At 39.0% G+C, this 14,678-nt stretch overlaps 1 protein-coding gene across 1 annotated transcript; it reads right to left on the bottom strand.

Moving 5' to 3' along the window:
* Positions 1-1,217: 1,217 nt before the first annotated feature.
* LOC132196974 (CD109 antigen) lies at positions 1,218-14,484 on the bottom strand. Its single transcript, XM_059619957.1, has 23 exons — positions 14,344-14,484; positions 8,798-8,990; positions 8,003-8,352; positions 7,838-7,950; positions 7,377-7,751; positions 7,205-7,279; positions 6,865-7,089; positions 6,619-6,805; positions 6,377-6,561; positions 6,066-6,317; positions 5,862-6,011; positions 5,581-5,726; positions 5,111-5,525; positions 4,790-4,966; positions 4,129-4,733; positions 3,973-4,075; positions 3,725-3,919; positions 3,483-3,669; positions 3,197-3,426; positions 2,982-3,143; positions 2,481-2,924; positions 2,311-2,416; positions 1,218-2,256 (listed from the first exon to the last, which is right to left on the bottom strand). Exons 2-23 carry the CDS (start codon positions 8,977-8,979, stop codon positions 2,066-2,068), a joined length of 5,055 nt encoding a protein of 1,684 aa, XP_059475940.1. The 5' UTR covers positions 8,980-8,990; positions 14,344-14,484; the 3' UTR covers positions 1,218-2,065.
* Between the last annotated feature and the right edge of the window lie 194 nt (positions 14,485-14,678).

The following is a 14,678-nucleotide window of genomic DNA, read 5'->3' as shown; positions in this document are numbered from 1 at the left end:
AAAATTGTAAAATATAATGTAAAAATTATATTGAGCAATGCCAGAGTGTTGCATGATCCGTTAATAAATCTTAACCTTGTGTCAACTTAATATTTTTAATCTTAGCTGCTGTATAACTAAATCAATATTATTATTAAATTTCATTCTACCCGATAATGAGACATGAAGATGAACCTAGAAGAATTAAACTGAAATCAAATAAATTTACGTGGAATATAGAGTGAGACACTTCTAAGTTATTGTAAATTAGAATGATAAAAATACTCTCGGTCTCCTATCTCTTCTATTTGTCACTTTAAATTGGGCTCTATTGAATTTAATGATTTTTTTTTTAAATATTTTATATCTTACATAGGGCTGATCAGAGATGCTCTGTCAGGGCCCCTTTTAAGAAGAACGGCTTCATTTTATATTGCTTACAAAAGAGGAGCGTGCGTTTCGTACAAAATATTTGAGTACATCTTTAAGTGTGCTGCGGAAGTGCAGCATTGTAATCAGTACGCCTTTATGCCAAATGACGAGTTGAAGAAGGGAAGGGAGTGGTGTTGCGTTCTGAAATTCATTTTGGCGCACTGAATCATACACGGTAATAAACTTTCATGAAGCAGGGGGAGAAAATTTAATACATGCAGCTAAAAATCTTAGCCTTTTGCGCCGACAGATAAATAGCACGCAGCCTGCTTTGCAAAGCTGACAAACAGGTTGCATAAATAAGAAACCATAGGGGTATTAGTTTTTTAAGGAAGCTTGACATTAATTCAGGTAATATTTAAAAATAAAGGATCACAATTTTTATTTAGAAAATTTATTTCAATTCATATTTATAATCTGGATGCAAACTACAATTGATTTGAAAACAGAGCAACAATTTTAATCCTAGTCATTTTTGAACACGTTGAGCAATTTCGCCTCGGATATTAGCTTTTTTCTTTGTCTTTAAGAATAACCAATTTAATTATAGATGCATTCATTCAAATAGTCTCATCCGCGGTGGTAAATTAGAAGTTAATCTATTAATAGAAAGGCCTAGTCATTGAAATTGTGTAAATAAAGTCCTAAAGAGTCAACAAACTTATGGGTAATATCTTACAATGGAGGTAAATGTTAGTCGTGTGTGACAAAATGTACACGTTTGCAAATAATTATCAATATCTCTACATATGCAGATAGAGTACTTGATGGCGACTAAAGTACAAGAAGATAATTCCAACTTTCAAAGATCATTTGCAAAGCTTTTTAAGGATTAATGAGTCTCGACGGGTTATTTAAAATTTGCTTCTGAAGCTGGGAATTCCTCTTGCACTCAAAATGGACGGTCAAGTTAAAAATGTCGACTAAAATTACAAGATTCTGATATCCTCCTCCAAACTTTCTAAAAATCTCTCTATGTTAATACATTTCTAAGTATTCAATATTGCTTTCTGTCGTTACGTCCAAGATTGGCTCGGTACGTGGTTAAAATTTTGAGTCTGAATGCGGGACGAAATACACCATTTGAAGTCCCTGAGTATGTGTTAATTTAAGACAAATTTTAGTAATAAAAATTTTTGGCGTCACCAAGTTGGCATTAATGTTTCAAAATGCAATCAAAATGCCATGTTCTGCACTAAAATGAACCAATTTAGATTCTAAATTTTGCACCAAATACCATTTCTGAAAATTGTATAGAATTTTTACAAAACGGCTGCGGAGCCAAATCAACGTTTCCACAATGAGAACTGCTGAATATCACAAGATATTGCAAAATAATAGTGAAAACAACAACTCATATGACTATACAAAATCCTGAATATTATGCTAAATTGACGTTGTGATAAGACACCTCCAAAATACATGATTTGATAAGAATTATCAAGGCAGCTGCTTCCACTTTTGCTTCATAAAAATGTCGAGATGCAGGGCAATATAAACAAAAAAAATAACTGTTAAAAATGTAGCTGCATAACACAACCAGAGGTCACAAATTGGACGAAATAATAAATTCGCTTGTAAAATGGATTACAAAAATAATGAACGAGGTCACCCTGCCTCCCGATGGAGAAACATACTAAATCCACCAGAGAACTCAGAGGGGATCTCTGGTCTTCCAAATCAGCAGTAAGCAGAATGAGAGGAGAGCGATGAATGGAAGGCTGGTGGCCAGATGCACGGCTGCGTTGTAAATCGGGCAGTAGGGACACTGACTCGAAGCACAAACTTCGCAGATGTTGAGCACGTAGGTTGGCAGGGCATCAAAGATGGTTTCGTTGAACCGCTCTGCATAAGTTTAATATATTAAAAAAAGAAAAAAAGCAATCTTCGCTAACTTACCAGGAGCATAGTAGTCATACACTTTGATTGGCAAATACCTGGACATGTTTGCCACAGGGAACCACCTCTCAAGAGTGAAGTTGATGCAAGTTTCATGGTTGTCGAGCTGCAATTTATAAGAAAAGGAAAAAATAGTTTAGGTAATACAATTAAAATTAAAAGTTTCTTACATAGTCAAAGTAGAAGTAGACCTTGGTGTCTGTGAACCTGGCCCTTTGCAGTCTGTGTGATTGCAGTTCCTTGGGTTGATGTCCTCTGCCGATCGGTCTCAAATTGGACTGGAAGTGTTCTCTCTTGGCCTCCAGTGCGAGCCACTGGACGTAGGCGTCCAGATTCTGCTGCTGGATGATGTAACCAGTGGGAACAGCGACCTCAAGGACAGCCAAGCCAGATCTGGGGCTTTCCGACAAATGAGTCCATTTCTGGCAGCACTTGTAAGTGATGTGAGACTGGTTCCGACCATGGAACTGAACACGAGTGTTGAGGTCGAAGGCTTTAACGGGAGGTGCAGTTTGGAACCTTTGCAAGTCCACATTGTACTGGACGCTCATTTGCAGAATGGCGTAACCAGCACCCTTAGCCTGAACCTTCACAGTACCCCATGCTTCAGGAATCTAAGGAAAAAAATTAATTTATGATGGATAACAAATTTAATAAATGGTGTAAATTACTTCAATTTTCTGGAGGTTGGCAATGTTGTTCTCTGTGACTTTAAGGATTTTGGTTTGCCCAGAAAGGGCAGTGGCTTCAACAGTTACGGTCAGTGTTGACACATCTCTCAGCCGAGAGCGCACAGTATATTCAATCAAGGCCTTCATCGCCACAGCAGTGTCCTGTAAAAATCAATCAGTAATCTGACACATTTTTTTTTCTAAAGAAATCGAACCTGAGTAGAAGTCCAGCCACCATCATACAGTCTCTGAGAGTTAAGCCACTTGACAATTGGGTCTACAAAGAGCTCTTGTCTTGCCACATAGGTGAGCAGGGCATATGCAGTGGTTTCAATGTTTTCAGAATCATACTTGTAAGGGAGGCGCGGGAGCAAGAACGGCTTCTGATTTTCCATCTTCTGCGGTGGCAGAGGAACATCTTCTCTACCCCAGTATTTCAAACCGCCTAAAATATTTTAATTTGTAGCACATTGAAAAAAAGAATACTTATAAATATTTTACCAGCAGTACGAGCGTGTCGAGATAGAATTCCGAAAGCAGCTTCTGCCTGTGATGCCTTTGATAGCATGAGGGCGTAGGCAACGAGGGCAACTTCATATGGTTTTCCATGTTCATGCAGCAAATTCAGATTTCTTTCCAGCCACTGAACTGCATTTCTTTGCGCTAGGGACGCTCTTGCACCAAGACCCTAATAGAAATTTAAGTTTTAAAAATAAGCAGTTTTAATTGAAAATAAAAGTTACGCCTGGCAGTTCTTTCACAGTGTCCAACATGATCAATACATGAGCAGTGAGTGTGATGTTCCTTTGGGCGATAACGTCTGCTCCTGGCCATTGCAAAGTTGCATTTGCCTTGCGATCCGGCAACCAAGTCACTTCCCAGAATGAGCCTTCAACTGTTTGGTGGTCCAAGACATAGCGGACGGCGTCACTGATGACCTATACAATATTGATTTAATGGAAATTAATAATGATATATTTTTCAAACTTACGACAGGGTCAATGAAGATGAAATTTTCCCACTCTTGGAAAGTGGCCTCCTGGAAAACTCTGGCACAATAGGAAGTGAGCCACACACTTGGTGACGAATGGTTCCTGTAGATGAATCATTTACATAAAAATCATATTTAACCTAGTTGTTAACAAACCAGTCTGATCTGAAGAGGCTGAAAGACCCATCTGCACCTCTGAACGAAAGTTGTCGTTGGTATCCAACATTCAAGAAATGGAAGGACTGCTTTTCCAGAGTTTTGTTTCTTTGGTTGATCAACCTCATGTACATCGTGGTGTACAAGTTAGCAGCAAAACCAAACATGCTTTGCTCGGCAGAGTCCATGGGCAGGTTGAGAAGGGAGGTGGCATTCAAAGGCATTGTGGGGAAGATCGGTCCGACGACATCTCCAACCACCGAGACTGTAGCTTTGTTTGAACCAAAAATGTAGTAGCGTGTCTCTTCATAGGGAATAATGGGGGTCTCGGTGACGTTGACATGCAGGTATTGGAAAACGTAGGCTCGGTTGCTCAAGTCGAGCAAAATTGAGTGGTGCCTGTACTGAGGAAGACCGTCAGCCTCTACGTGGAGTTTCCGTGTCACTTTGTCCATGCCCATCAGAGTAGTGGCGTGAATGGTGACTTCGATGTCACCTAGTCTGGTTGGCACAATCGGCACCATTACAATAGCTGCATCGTGGGCTTTGATGTAGACAAAGAACTGATGATCTCCGTGGGAAGTTCTTGGGCTGTAGGAATTCACCTAAGACAGGAGCAAAAATTAAAATATAAACCAACATATTTATAACAATATCTTACAATTCCATTGGCTTCAACATGAACAAATTTGTAGTCAGGGGAAGTACTAAGGACAACTGTGGCTTCAATGTCCACCGACTGATAGTTGAAAACTGCCACTCGCACACCAACTTGCTCTCCTTGGCGACATTGCTTTGGCATTTCGACAATCATAGAAAAGGGAACAACTCCGACATACTGAAAAAGTTGATTTCAATTATTAGGCAAATTCCAGGAAATAATCTAAGCATAAAAGATGGTGTGAAGTTGGAACGAGGATTTGTTGACAATCTTGGATTTTTATAAATTTACTGCCAATTTTTGATTTATTGGAAAAATTACCTCTACAGCCTTTGCCAGGACACCATAGCCAACTGTGGGGCTAACACCAAACGCTGAAACCATCCAGTGGGCGGGAACAGATGGGACAGGGATGTTGAAGAGCACTCTTCCGTGTGGCCCAATGTTGACGTCAGTCCAAACCCACACATTGTCCAACTGCTTTTGAGTCATGCTGAATCTGTTAGCCCTGAACTTCCTCAAATCTTCAGCTGCGTTGGCAACAAGTTTTGGACAGAATGACTCGTCAGTTCCATCTGGGCAGTCCATTCGGCCGTCACACTTTTGGCTGATTTTGTAGCAGCCAGACGATCGGCCACTGGAACCCGTCAGACAAGGACGGAAACCTTGAGTTATGTTACATTGAGAGGGTCTGGCAGGGAGTGCTCGGTCCGAGAAAACAACCAGCCCAGCCAATCTGTAGAAAGTTTGAAAAATAAATTTAACTTTCAATTTTTAGTTATGAAACTTACTCAAATGTGGCATTGGCATCAATTCCTCTTGAGCCAGCTGGGAAGTGGTGCAGCTGATCAGGGTTGCCTTCGTGAGATACCCAATTGTGAAGCATTGGGCTTGTGCCTTCCAACTCCAAATCAAACAAAGACATCTGTTGCAAAGACTGAAAAATAATGGAACGTCAATTAAAAAGTCATATAAACAGGATAGGATTTTTTTTTAGTAAATAACTTTCCTGCATAAATTACAATTGGAAAGCAATATTTGCTGAAAATCTTGTTTTTAATTTCCAACTAACCTTTGTCAGAGAAATCTGATTTGGAGCTTGCATTGTGTAGAATGCTCTGTCCATTCCAGCAAGGCCAACATATGCTCCAGGCTCTCCGTAAATGGCAACCTCAACAACTTGTCCGGTTCGAGCTTTGCGGTTGTTGATGAGAACGGTGAACTAAAAGATAATGGTTAGTTATAAGGACAAAAATAAACCAGAAAATGATCTCACGTTGTTCCTGGAAATTCCATCGACAGGGAACGTCAGTGTATCTGCAAGGGCAACACCTCTGCTTGCAGGGTGATAGACAATGACAGTGGCTGCTGGCGCCATTTCTGGACTCAATGTCAATGCCATGGTGTGGACGGTGGAAAACATTTTCTCCTGACCAGCGTACAAAACCAATCCTTTGGCCAGCACAACATATGAGAAGCTATCCAGAATGGCATTGCTCTGGACGTGCAGAATCAAGTATTCACCAACCTTTAAGTAGTAATTTAAGATAAGTAAAAAAAAATTGGGTATTTACAATAATAACACACCCTTGCGTGCTTTGTGGAAGTGTAAACTTTCAGGTGCTGGTTGTTTGGGGACCAATGACTGACAGCTGTGAGTTCGGCAGTTGTTCGGAAGCCATCCTTCGAATCTTTGAAGTTTGCTGTGAGTTTTAAACTAGCCACATCATTCAGCATCTCTCTGATACGTCTCTCGGCTGCTTCTTCACCACCTTTTATTTGAATTTATATTTCAGATCTCATTCAATTACAAAAGCAGCTTAACTCACCAAGTTGAGACCGCAAGTCAATCTTCAAAGCGTAAATTCCTGGATTTTCAGCAGACATCTTCACCAGCTGTGTGTCTATGTTTCTTCTTCCGCCGGTTCTCATCACAACCTCAGCGCTGATTTCCATTTTGCTCTTTTTTAATCTTTCAATGTCAAGTGGAGAGTTGTCGTGGTAGGACACAGCAACCTTTTATTTAATGGAAGTTAAAATTAAAAAATATTCTCAACAACTTGATGAAAACTTACGTAGCAGTGGAATGGCATGGATGGTCTGAAAACTTGCGGGCTACCTCCCAAGAAGGCAACCTTGAGGGTTGTGTTGTAGATCCTGGCAGTTGAGTATCCAGTCACAATTTCATCAAGGAATCGCTCACCAACAGATGCTGTCACACGGATCTCCATACCCGACAGCGAAGAGACAAATCTCGACAAGTCAGCCAGAGGGTAACGGAAGTGATGGATTCCGTAAAACTGAATTTAAAGAAGTTTTAAAAGATTGAACTTTATAATTTGAAAATTTTATTTTAAGTTATTTAGAATTAAGAACATGCAAATCATTCATTTAGCAATTAACATTTAAACTTACGTGTTTGAGCTGAGGAACTTCTCTTTCATCATCAATGAATGCAGGAGTGTCGTACCAGAACGGGAAATCCTCCTTCTACAATAGCAAGCAATAGTAATGTGCAATCAGCAATATGTTCAAACTACTTCCAAATTAGGTGCTTTTTATTTAACAAGAAATAAACAACACTTACGAAAGTGAAAAACTTTTCAACGGCTTGTTGCTCTCTGAAAACTCTGTAGCCTGGGGTGTCTCTTGTGGTATTGAACTCCCTTTGTCTTGGCAGACCTTGAGGTGAGATCGGTGTGATGGTGGCTTTCAGGGTGAGGTTGCCGTAGACAGGAGCTCCGCTTGTGTAGTTGGCCATGACAGTGCCATAAATGTAGCCATCCGACTCGAGGAAAAAGGCAGGCATGGTGACGTTGACTTCAAAGCGAGTCTGGTAGTACTCCAGGACGGTGAAACTTGCTTCTTCAATCATGCCTTGCGCTTCCACACGAATGGTCCATTCGCCAAAGACAGGCTGGTCGCTCAGTTGGTAGTTCAAGCTCACAGTTCCCAAGTTGGACTGAAAATTTTTATTAAATTTTAATTAAGAAAATGACTTAATGATTCAAAATCAGGGGAATAATAAAAAAATATTGATTTCAATACCTGTCTTGACAACCATCGTTTCATGATGGTCCTGTGAGGGTCGAGCATGAACACATCAACAGCATCGTTGAAAGCCTTCAATTCAGTTGTGATTGGCACAGTGCGGAACCGAACTAAAAGCATCAATCATGAGCAATAAATGGGGAAAACGTCTAACCATCTTACCTGTTTGGCCCTGGACGTAGACAGGCTTGTCAGTCTGAACGAAAATAGTCATCGACCTGGGCGAGAACTGGAGCTGCGTGTCGTTTTGGAAGAAGATTCCGCCCAACATGTCGTCCAAGATGCCTTCAATTCTCAGTCTATAGTGACCCTTGACGCTGGTCGGAGGGACCTTCAGGGTCAGGGTCTCGGTCACTCCAAGGGCAGCTATTTGTCTAGCGGCGGCCACTTCAACGCCATTGCGCTGAATTGTGGCCTTGACAGTGACGGGCAGGTTGCTGCGCATGATGGTCACGGCCACGCGGTACAACTGGCCTGGACGCACAATTTTGCTGGCCACTATGAAGTAACTCCTGGAAAAGAGCCAAAAGAGAAAAATGTGAAACTAACGCCTAGTAAAATGAATGGATGGAAAGATGTTTTACAACTTTGTACGTTGTGTTCAAAGACAGAAATGATATTGTTTGTAAACTTCTGAAAACAAGCTTGAAATAGTAAATACACACATTGACAGACTTTCTCACCGATATATCTTCTTTGTGAGATGCAAATATCTCTTTTTTACAACTACAGAAGTGTTAAAAATGATAAATGATTAAAAAAAATTACTTGGATTTATACCATGTTGATTATGTTTCCTGTTAAAAATTGCACATTAGAATGAATTGAATCATTTCATTGGATTTTTCTAGAAATTGAATTAATAGAAAAACTTTTATTTATAAAATGGAATAAAACAAATAAAATGAATTAAAATATTATATAATTATATTCCAAATTAATGATAAGACTACTTACGCATCTTCAACGTGGAGGTTGTTGCTGTCCACGTTGTTTCGCGAGGTGTCCTCTTGCTGATACAGAGGTGTGTCAATCACAGGAATTCTTTGATTCTGCTGCTGGTTCTGATTCTGCCGTTGCGCCACTGCTGGGCCCAAAAAGAGCAGCAAGATCGCTAAAGGTGCAAACGCGATATTCATTGTGCTGAGATCTGCGAAAAGTAAAAATCAAAAGTTGAAAAACTTGAAAACAAAAAGTTTGGTCGAAATGGAAAACAAACGGAAAAGGTTGCGTGTCTGAGAAAAGTATCGAAGTTTTATAATTAATAAGTTTCAGAGCGGGAACGGCGGTGAATTATTGTTGTTTTCAATTCGAGCGTCGGCGGCCTTGTTTATGAGTAATTGCTCGCACTTGAGCCGGTCCCACCCTCTGGCGCGGCACGCGAGGCTCAGCTAATTGTTTTATCAAAACTTTTGTGATGCAGACGTTTCCCCTGATCATTATTGTGCGGTTGGGGAAAGGTACATAATATTTTAAAAATTGCTTCACGCCCCTTCTAAAAAAAACCAGGGAAGCCTTTCTCGACTGTTCTCATCTCGCGACACACTTTTTCGGCTTCCAACTCTTTTGTTTCATCGCCGTGAAATTTGGACGACTGCTCAGGAGGATTATAGTCTTTGACCAGTTGAAGAGCAATTGAATGTTTGTTTTTGGCTGCCGCACTAATTGCATTGAGCGCCGAACTGGTCATTTTCTTAATTAATTTATTGCGTCTGATGAAGCTGCTTTTGATTTTATCTGCCAATTTGGTTAGTTTTATTCGAATTTAATTGATTAATTCAAGCAGCAATAAATTTTATCATAATGGAAGAAAAACTGTGCCAAGAAGAGCACGGATGAGGCTTCGGAGACGAAATTGAGGCTTGATAATTTTAAAGGCAGCTCTGAAGCCATGGTAACTGTTTATGCTTTTTGTTTTTCTTTAGACTGATTTCGATCAGCCAAAGAAATGGAAAATCAGCGAGATTTAATGAACTTGACTTTGAAAGACATAGATCGATAGCGTTTTCCTTTATAATTTGCATTTAGCATCCTTAAATCAATACATCTATTTATCTCCATAAGATTTTTTTTTTAATTTGTTGAAATTTATAATAAAATATTCGGTCTTTCTGATCATATTTGTGAAGAATTGCTAATATTTTATAAATTAAAAAAATATCATCCCATGCTGGTGTAATTGTTGAAACTAAGACCAAATTGATTAAGAGCATTTAATCTAATCTAATTTAGTCAAAAGACAACAATTTACTGTTACAAAAATAATGAAATTGTAAAAAATCGCACATCACATTATAAAGTCTTAAATTTTTACCTTCAGATTTCAAATTTCACTCTTAAATGCATTAATATCCAAAGTTTTAGCATAATTATTGCTGTTTAATGCCATTTTGTCAAAAAATTTCTTTTTGAAGGAAATTGTTTTCGTCAAAAATATAATGTAAATAGTGTGATTTGAAGGACAAATAAAAAAAATAAAAATACAAACTTTGTATGAGAAATTATCAAAATCACAACTTCCTTAGTGGGTGTTGAAATTTAATACTTAAAGTTTTGGGAAAACAGGCTAAATTCATGAAAAATTGTGCCAACAATATTTAAGAATTGATGAAGCACAATTACAGCCAAAACCTAAAAATTCAAGTAAAAAAAAGCTCCTGTATATTTTATCGCTGCACATTATTGGGGAAAATTCAAGCAATCTCAGACGAAGCATAAAACCTCAGCAATATAAACACCCTGCGAAAATTTTCTAGGCGTCATTGCGGAAATGCCGGCACTCACTCACCCTTGGCCAATTTTCCCACCCGGCGACACGAACAAGTCACTCGCGACCGGCCATTCGCGGCTGCTCGCCAGTCCGGTCACGCAACCCGCTGATTAATTGATGAGAAGGCGGATGGAAGCAGTTTCCGCACTGATTTCTGATCAAAACCACACACGAGCGGGCAAAATCGATGCGGGAGAGACGCGAGAATCTGTGGCCGTCTCCGCGGCGCGACCGAGACTGGCTGCGTGTGTTCGGGCGCGGAACGATTATTATAAGCAAATGCCAGCCAGTGCCAGGCAAATAATAATGCCGGGGATAATGTTATGCCGCGGCAGGAACAGCAAGCAAACCGTGTGTACGCTACTTTATAAATATCTCGCTCCGCCGAGGGTACCGAAAACAACGGTGCAGTGCAGATAGAGGGCTGTAAAGGGGGACTGGATGGAGCTCGGAACACGTGGTGTGGGGGAGGAGGATTGGATTAGCCCCTCGATCGAGTTAGCCATCGTGCGGGGGAGACAAACGGAAGCGCAGACGGACACAAGAACAGACTGATTATCACTCCAAGATAATCAAAAGAGCACTTGCGCCTCTAATTAATGGTCCATTCACTTTCAGAACGACGAAAACGATTCACCTGTCGGCGCCGTTTTCCTCCCGATAGGGGGTTGATTTTCGCCATCAACCCCCCGACGGTCGGATTTGCGTTTTTGTTTTGATTAAAAAGGATGATTTATTCAAAATGGCAGATGTCGTGAATCAGCCGCTCTATTTTGACGAATTTATGTTCCGAGTGGGGAAGGAAGGAAGGTGGGTCCTCCTCCTTTTTTTTTTTTTTTATCAGCACCAGAAGTGTACGCGTGCTTTTAAAAACGTTTTAAAATTCTTAAAAAATTCCGCAGCTGCGTCAACTGAAAAAATACTCCGAGGGCTTTTTTAAACGCTGACAGCTGCTTTCCGAGGTGGATTAATCGTCTCAAACGATGTATATGCTAGAATAAATGTATTTGTGTTTGGAAGTTGTAAAATTTATCTTTATTGTTTAAATTGCAAAAAGATGAGATTTATGAAATTTGGTTTAAACTGAAAGATAAGCAATTGTTGAAAATTGGAGTTGATCTTACAAGTAGTGCTTGGAAATCATACCTAAAGAATTCAGAGTTTGAAATATAATGATGTGGAAATTGAATTGATGATCAATAAAAAAATTTCATTAAATTCATATGCTGGGGAGACACTTACATTTAAGAAGCCTTTAATTTAAAAGGAAATAAACAAAAATAAATTTCTTTAAAAAAAAAACCCACAAAAAGTTTCAACGAACTGATTCCCATAAACTGACCACTAATACAATTGATGCTATGCATCAATAATTAATTGAAGTATTCATAAAATTCTCTGTTTAAATTAGTAAAATAGTAAATTAATGGCAAAAAAAATACCAAATAATTATTATAATGTGCAAAACGGTGATATTCAATAACAATTTTTTTTTTAAATTCATTCAATATTAAAAAATAAATAAATTTAACTTCAAAATATGTGCCAGCTGGAAACGGTGCGTTTCGCTCATATGTTCTTTGAAGGCGAAATGAGCGTTGTAATCGGCTAATAGTTCAAGTGGCTTGAGCAGTTTTATAAACTTAACACGGCGGCGGGCGGATGAAGGAGCGACAGTCGTGAAAAGGGCCATCTGCTTTGAGTGCACAGACGCGTTTTTGCCCCTTCACGACTCAAGTCGCAAGCAATATTGCTGCCCTTCGAGACGGGTAATTTTCCATTTTAAAACACCCGCACTCGAACGCCTCCGACTTATCGCTTTGCCGTGAGAACCGATCGCGTTTTTTTTCAGTTTGGCACAAATTAAATAAAAGGCAGTCGCGGTGCTGCTCGTTCGTTTGTTTGCAAACTGAAATCGATTTAACGCATCATACGTTCCAAATTTTATGATTCGCCGACACGCAATTTGCTGAAACGCGATGGCAATAAAAAAAAAATAAAATAAAAATCGTATAAAAAATGGGGCAAACGATGACTAATTTGATAGGGGTGAAATGGCGTGGAGCACAAAAGACAATTCAGGGAATAATATTGGAACTTTTTTATTTTAAATGAGAATTGTTTTAGAATAGGAGCAGAGAAAAGTACTGGCATCGGATTTTTGGATATATACTTAGAAATAAGAAAATTAAAGAAACGTTTATTGATGATTTAATCGAAATGAAAAAAAAGTAATTTGCATTTCAATAATTTTGAATCACAAAATTGCAAATTTTTAAAATAAAAGTTTATTTCAGGCAAAAAATATTTGAAAAAAATAATTATTTACGGGATTCTTCAAGTCGTTGTGGAACCTTTTTATTTTTTATTAGATAAAATCCAGCTTCCTCGGCAATAGACAAAGATGAGCCACTTGATTGTTTCTGCATGGGAGCAGGTGTCTTCTATCTCATGCAGAATCAATAAAGTTGCTCATCTTCGCCGAGGAAGCCTGATTTCATTTCATAAAAAAAATATTTACACTATGTTAAAGGTCATAAATTTACCTCGGAATAAATTTGTAAATAAAATGAAATATTACAAATGAAATTTAGAATTAAGAAAGGATATTTTTTTTAAGGTATTTGCAATACTTTTTTGTGTAAAAAAATTGAATACTTCATACAATAAATATTTTTATGCAAAAATTTGAAATATAAATAATAAATCCACTACAAAACATTATAAAGATATGGCAATAGTTTTCTTCTAGGATAAAATTTACTCAAAACAAATTAACATCAAATTTTTGTGAGATTTCCTTAGAAAATTGATCTTTCGAAAGTTCTTCAGGAGAAGTGACACGAAAGTCACTAATGTTTACCGACTTCGAGACTTACATTGAAGGGCGCAACTTTATTATCTGTTAGCCCATAACAATGAGGGGACGAGCAAAGTTAAGACACTGTTGTTGTGGGTGTGCATTGGGGAAGGAACAAAGAAGGAAGGAAGGTGCATTGCAGGCAAATATTGGCCAAGGTCTCGGGTTTCCGAGCTGTCGATTGATACACGGATCGCGTTTCGCACTAATTCAGGGGTGTGTGCCGTGCCATTGTTTTGCCGCGGCTATCGAGGGAGGAAGTTGTTTGCTTCCGAGAAGATCACTCAATAACACGCGAGTCTATATGTGGAGAATGACGAGGAGTACTTTTAAGGTTTGTCTATCGGCGGCGGCGGCGGTAATAAAACGCTTAATTTGAGCACAATCACTTTCGTTTTATGACCCGACTGCCGCTCTTTCCCTTAAAAAATAACATCAGACCGACGAGGGTAAAAATATACATTTTTTCCCGTCTCCTGAGATGCTGACTTGGCTGCATTTCCAGCACCCCTTCCGAATTCTTATTCCTTATTATTTATGTCTGGTTAAGCGTTCAAAAAGAGACGGAAATTCTGGCGAAAATTTTATACAATTATTTAGATCGTAGAATTTAATCTGATTTTAGGGGTGAATTTTTTATCAGATGACGCAGAATAAATTAATTTCCAGCACACCTGTTTGGAAATTATTCAAAATAGCGAAACTCGGAGGCCGAAGAAGGCACGAAATCTAAGAAAACGATAAGCATTCGAGTCCGTGCATGAGAAAATGCTGGCCGCGAAGCCGACGCCCAATGAAAACACTCAACGCTCCGCCGTTCGGCTAATTAATGCAAATTACCAATTTAATTAAACACCACTCGCGGATACTCACATTTCCTACGCACTAGAAGGCGCTGATGCACATAGTCCACCTCCTAGTCTCCAAAATGCACCGAAATGCAGTCAATTTTCACAATTTCCAGGCCGATCGTCTCCGACTCATCCCAACCAAACAACTGTTTACAAACGCGGTTCGACGACGGAAGGGCAGCCAACATCACCGTGCTGCATTCTTCCCTACCCACGCTATTAAAATCCAAAGAAAAACTAATTATAATCACGTAAAATTCCTATAAATATTTCGAGTTTTATCAAAAAAGTTTCCATGATTGAATAAATTGAGCTTTCACTTGATAAATGAACTTGAATTAATTGAATTCTGTTTTA

Source organism: Neocloeon triangulifer, unplaced genomic scaffold (genome assembly GCF_031216515.1).
Source record: "Neocloeon triangulifer isolate White Clay Creek 2 clone unplaced genomic scaffold, ASM3121651v1 ptg000012l, whole genome shotgun sequence".
Taxonomy (NCBI): Eukaryota; Metazoa; Arthropoda; class Insecta; order Ephemeroptera; family Baetidae; genus Neocloeon; species Neocloeon triangulifer.
This window is presented reverse-complemented; position numbering and strand designations above follow the sequence as displayed.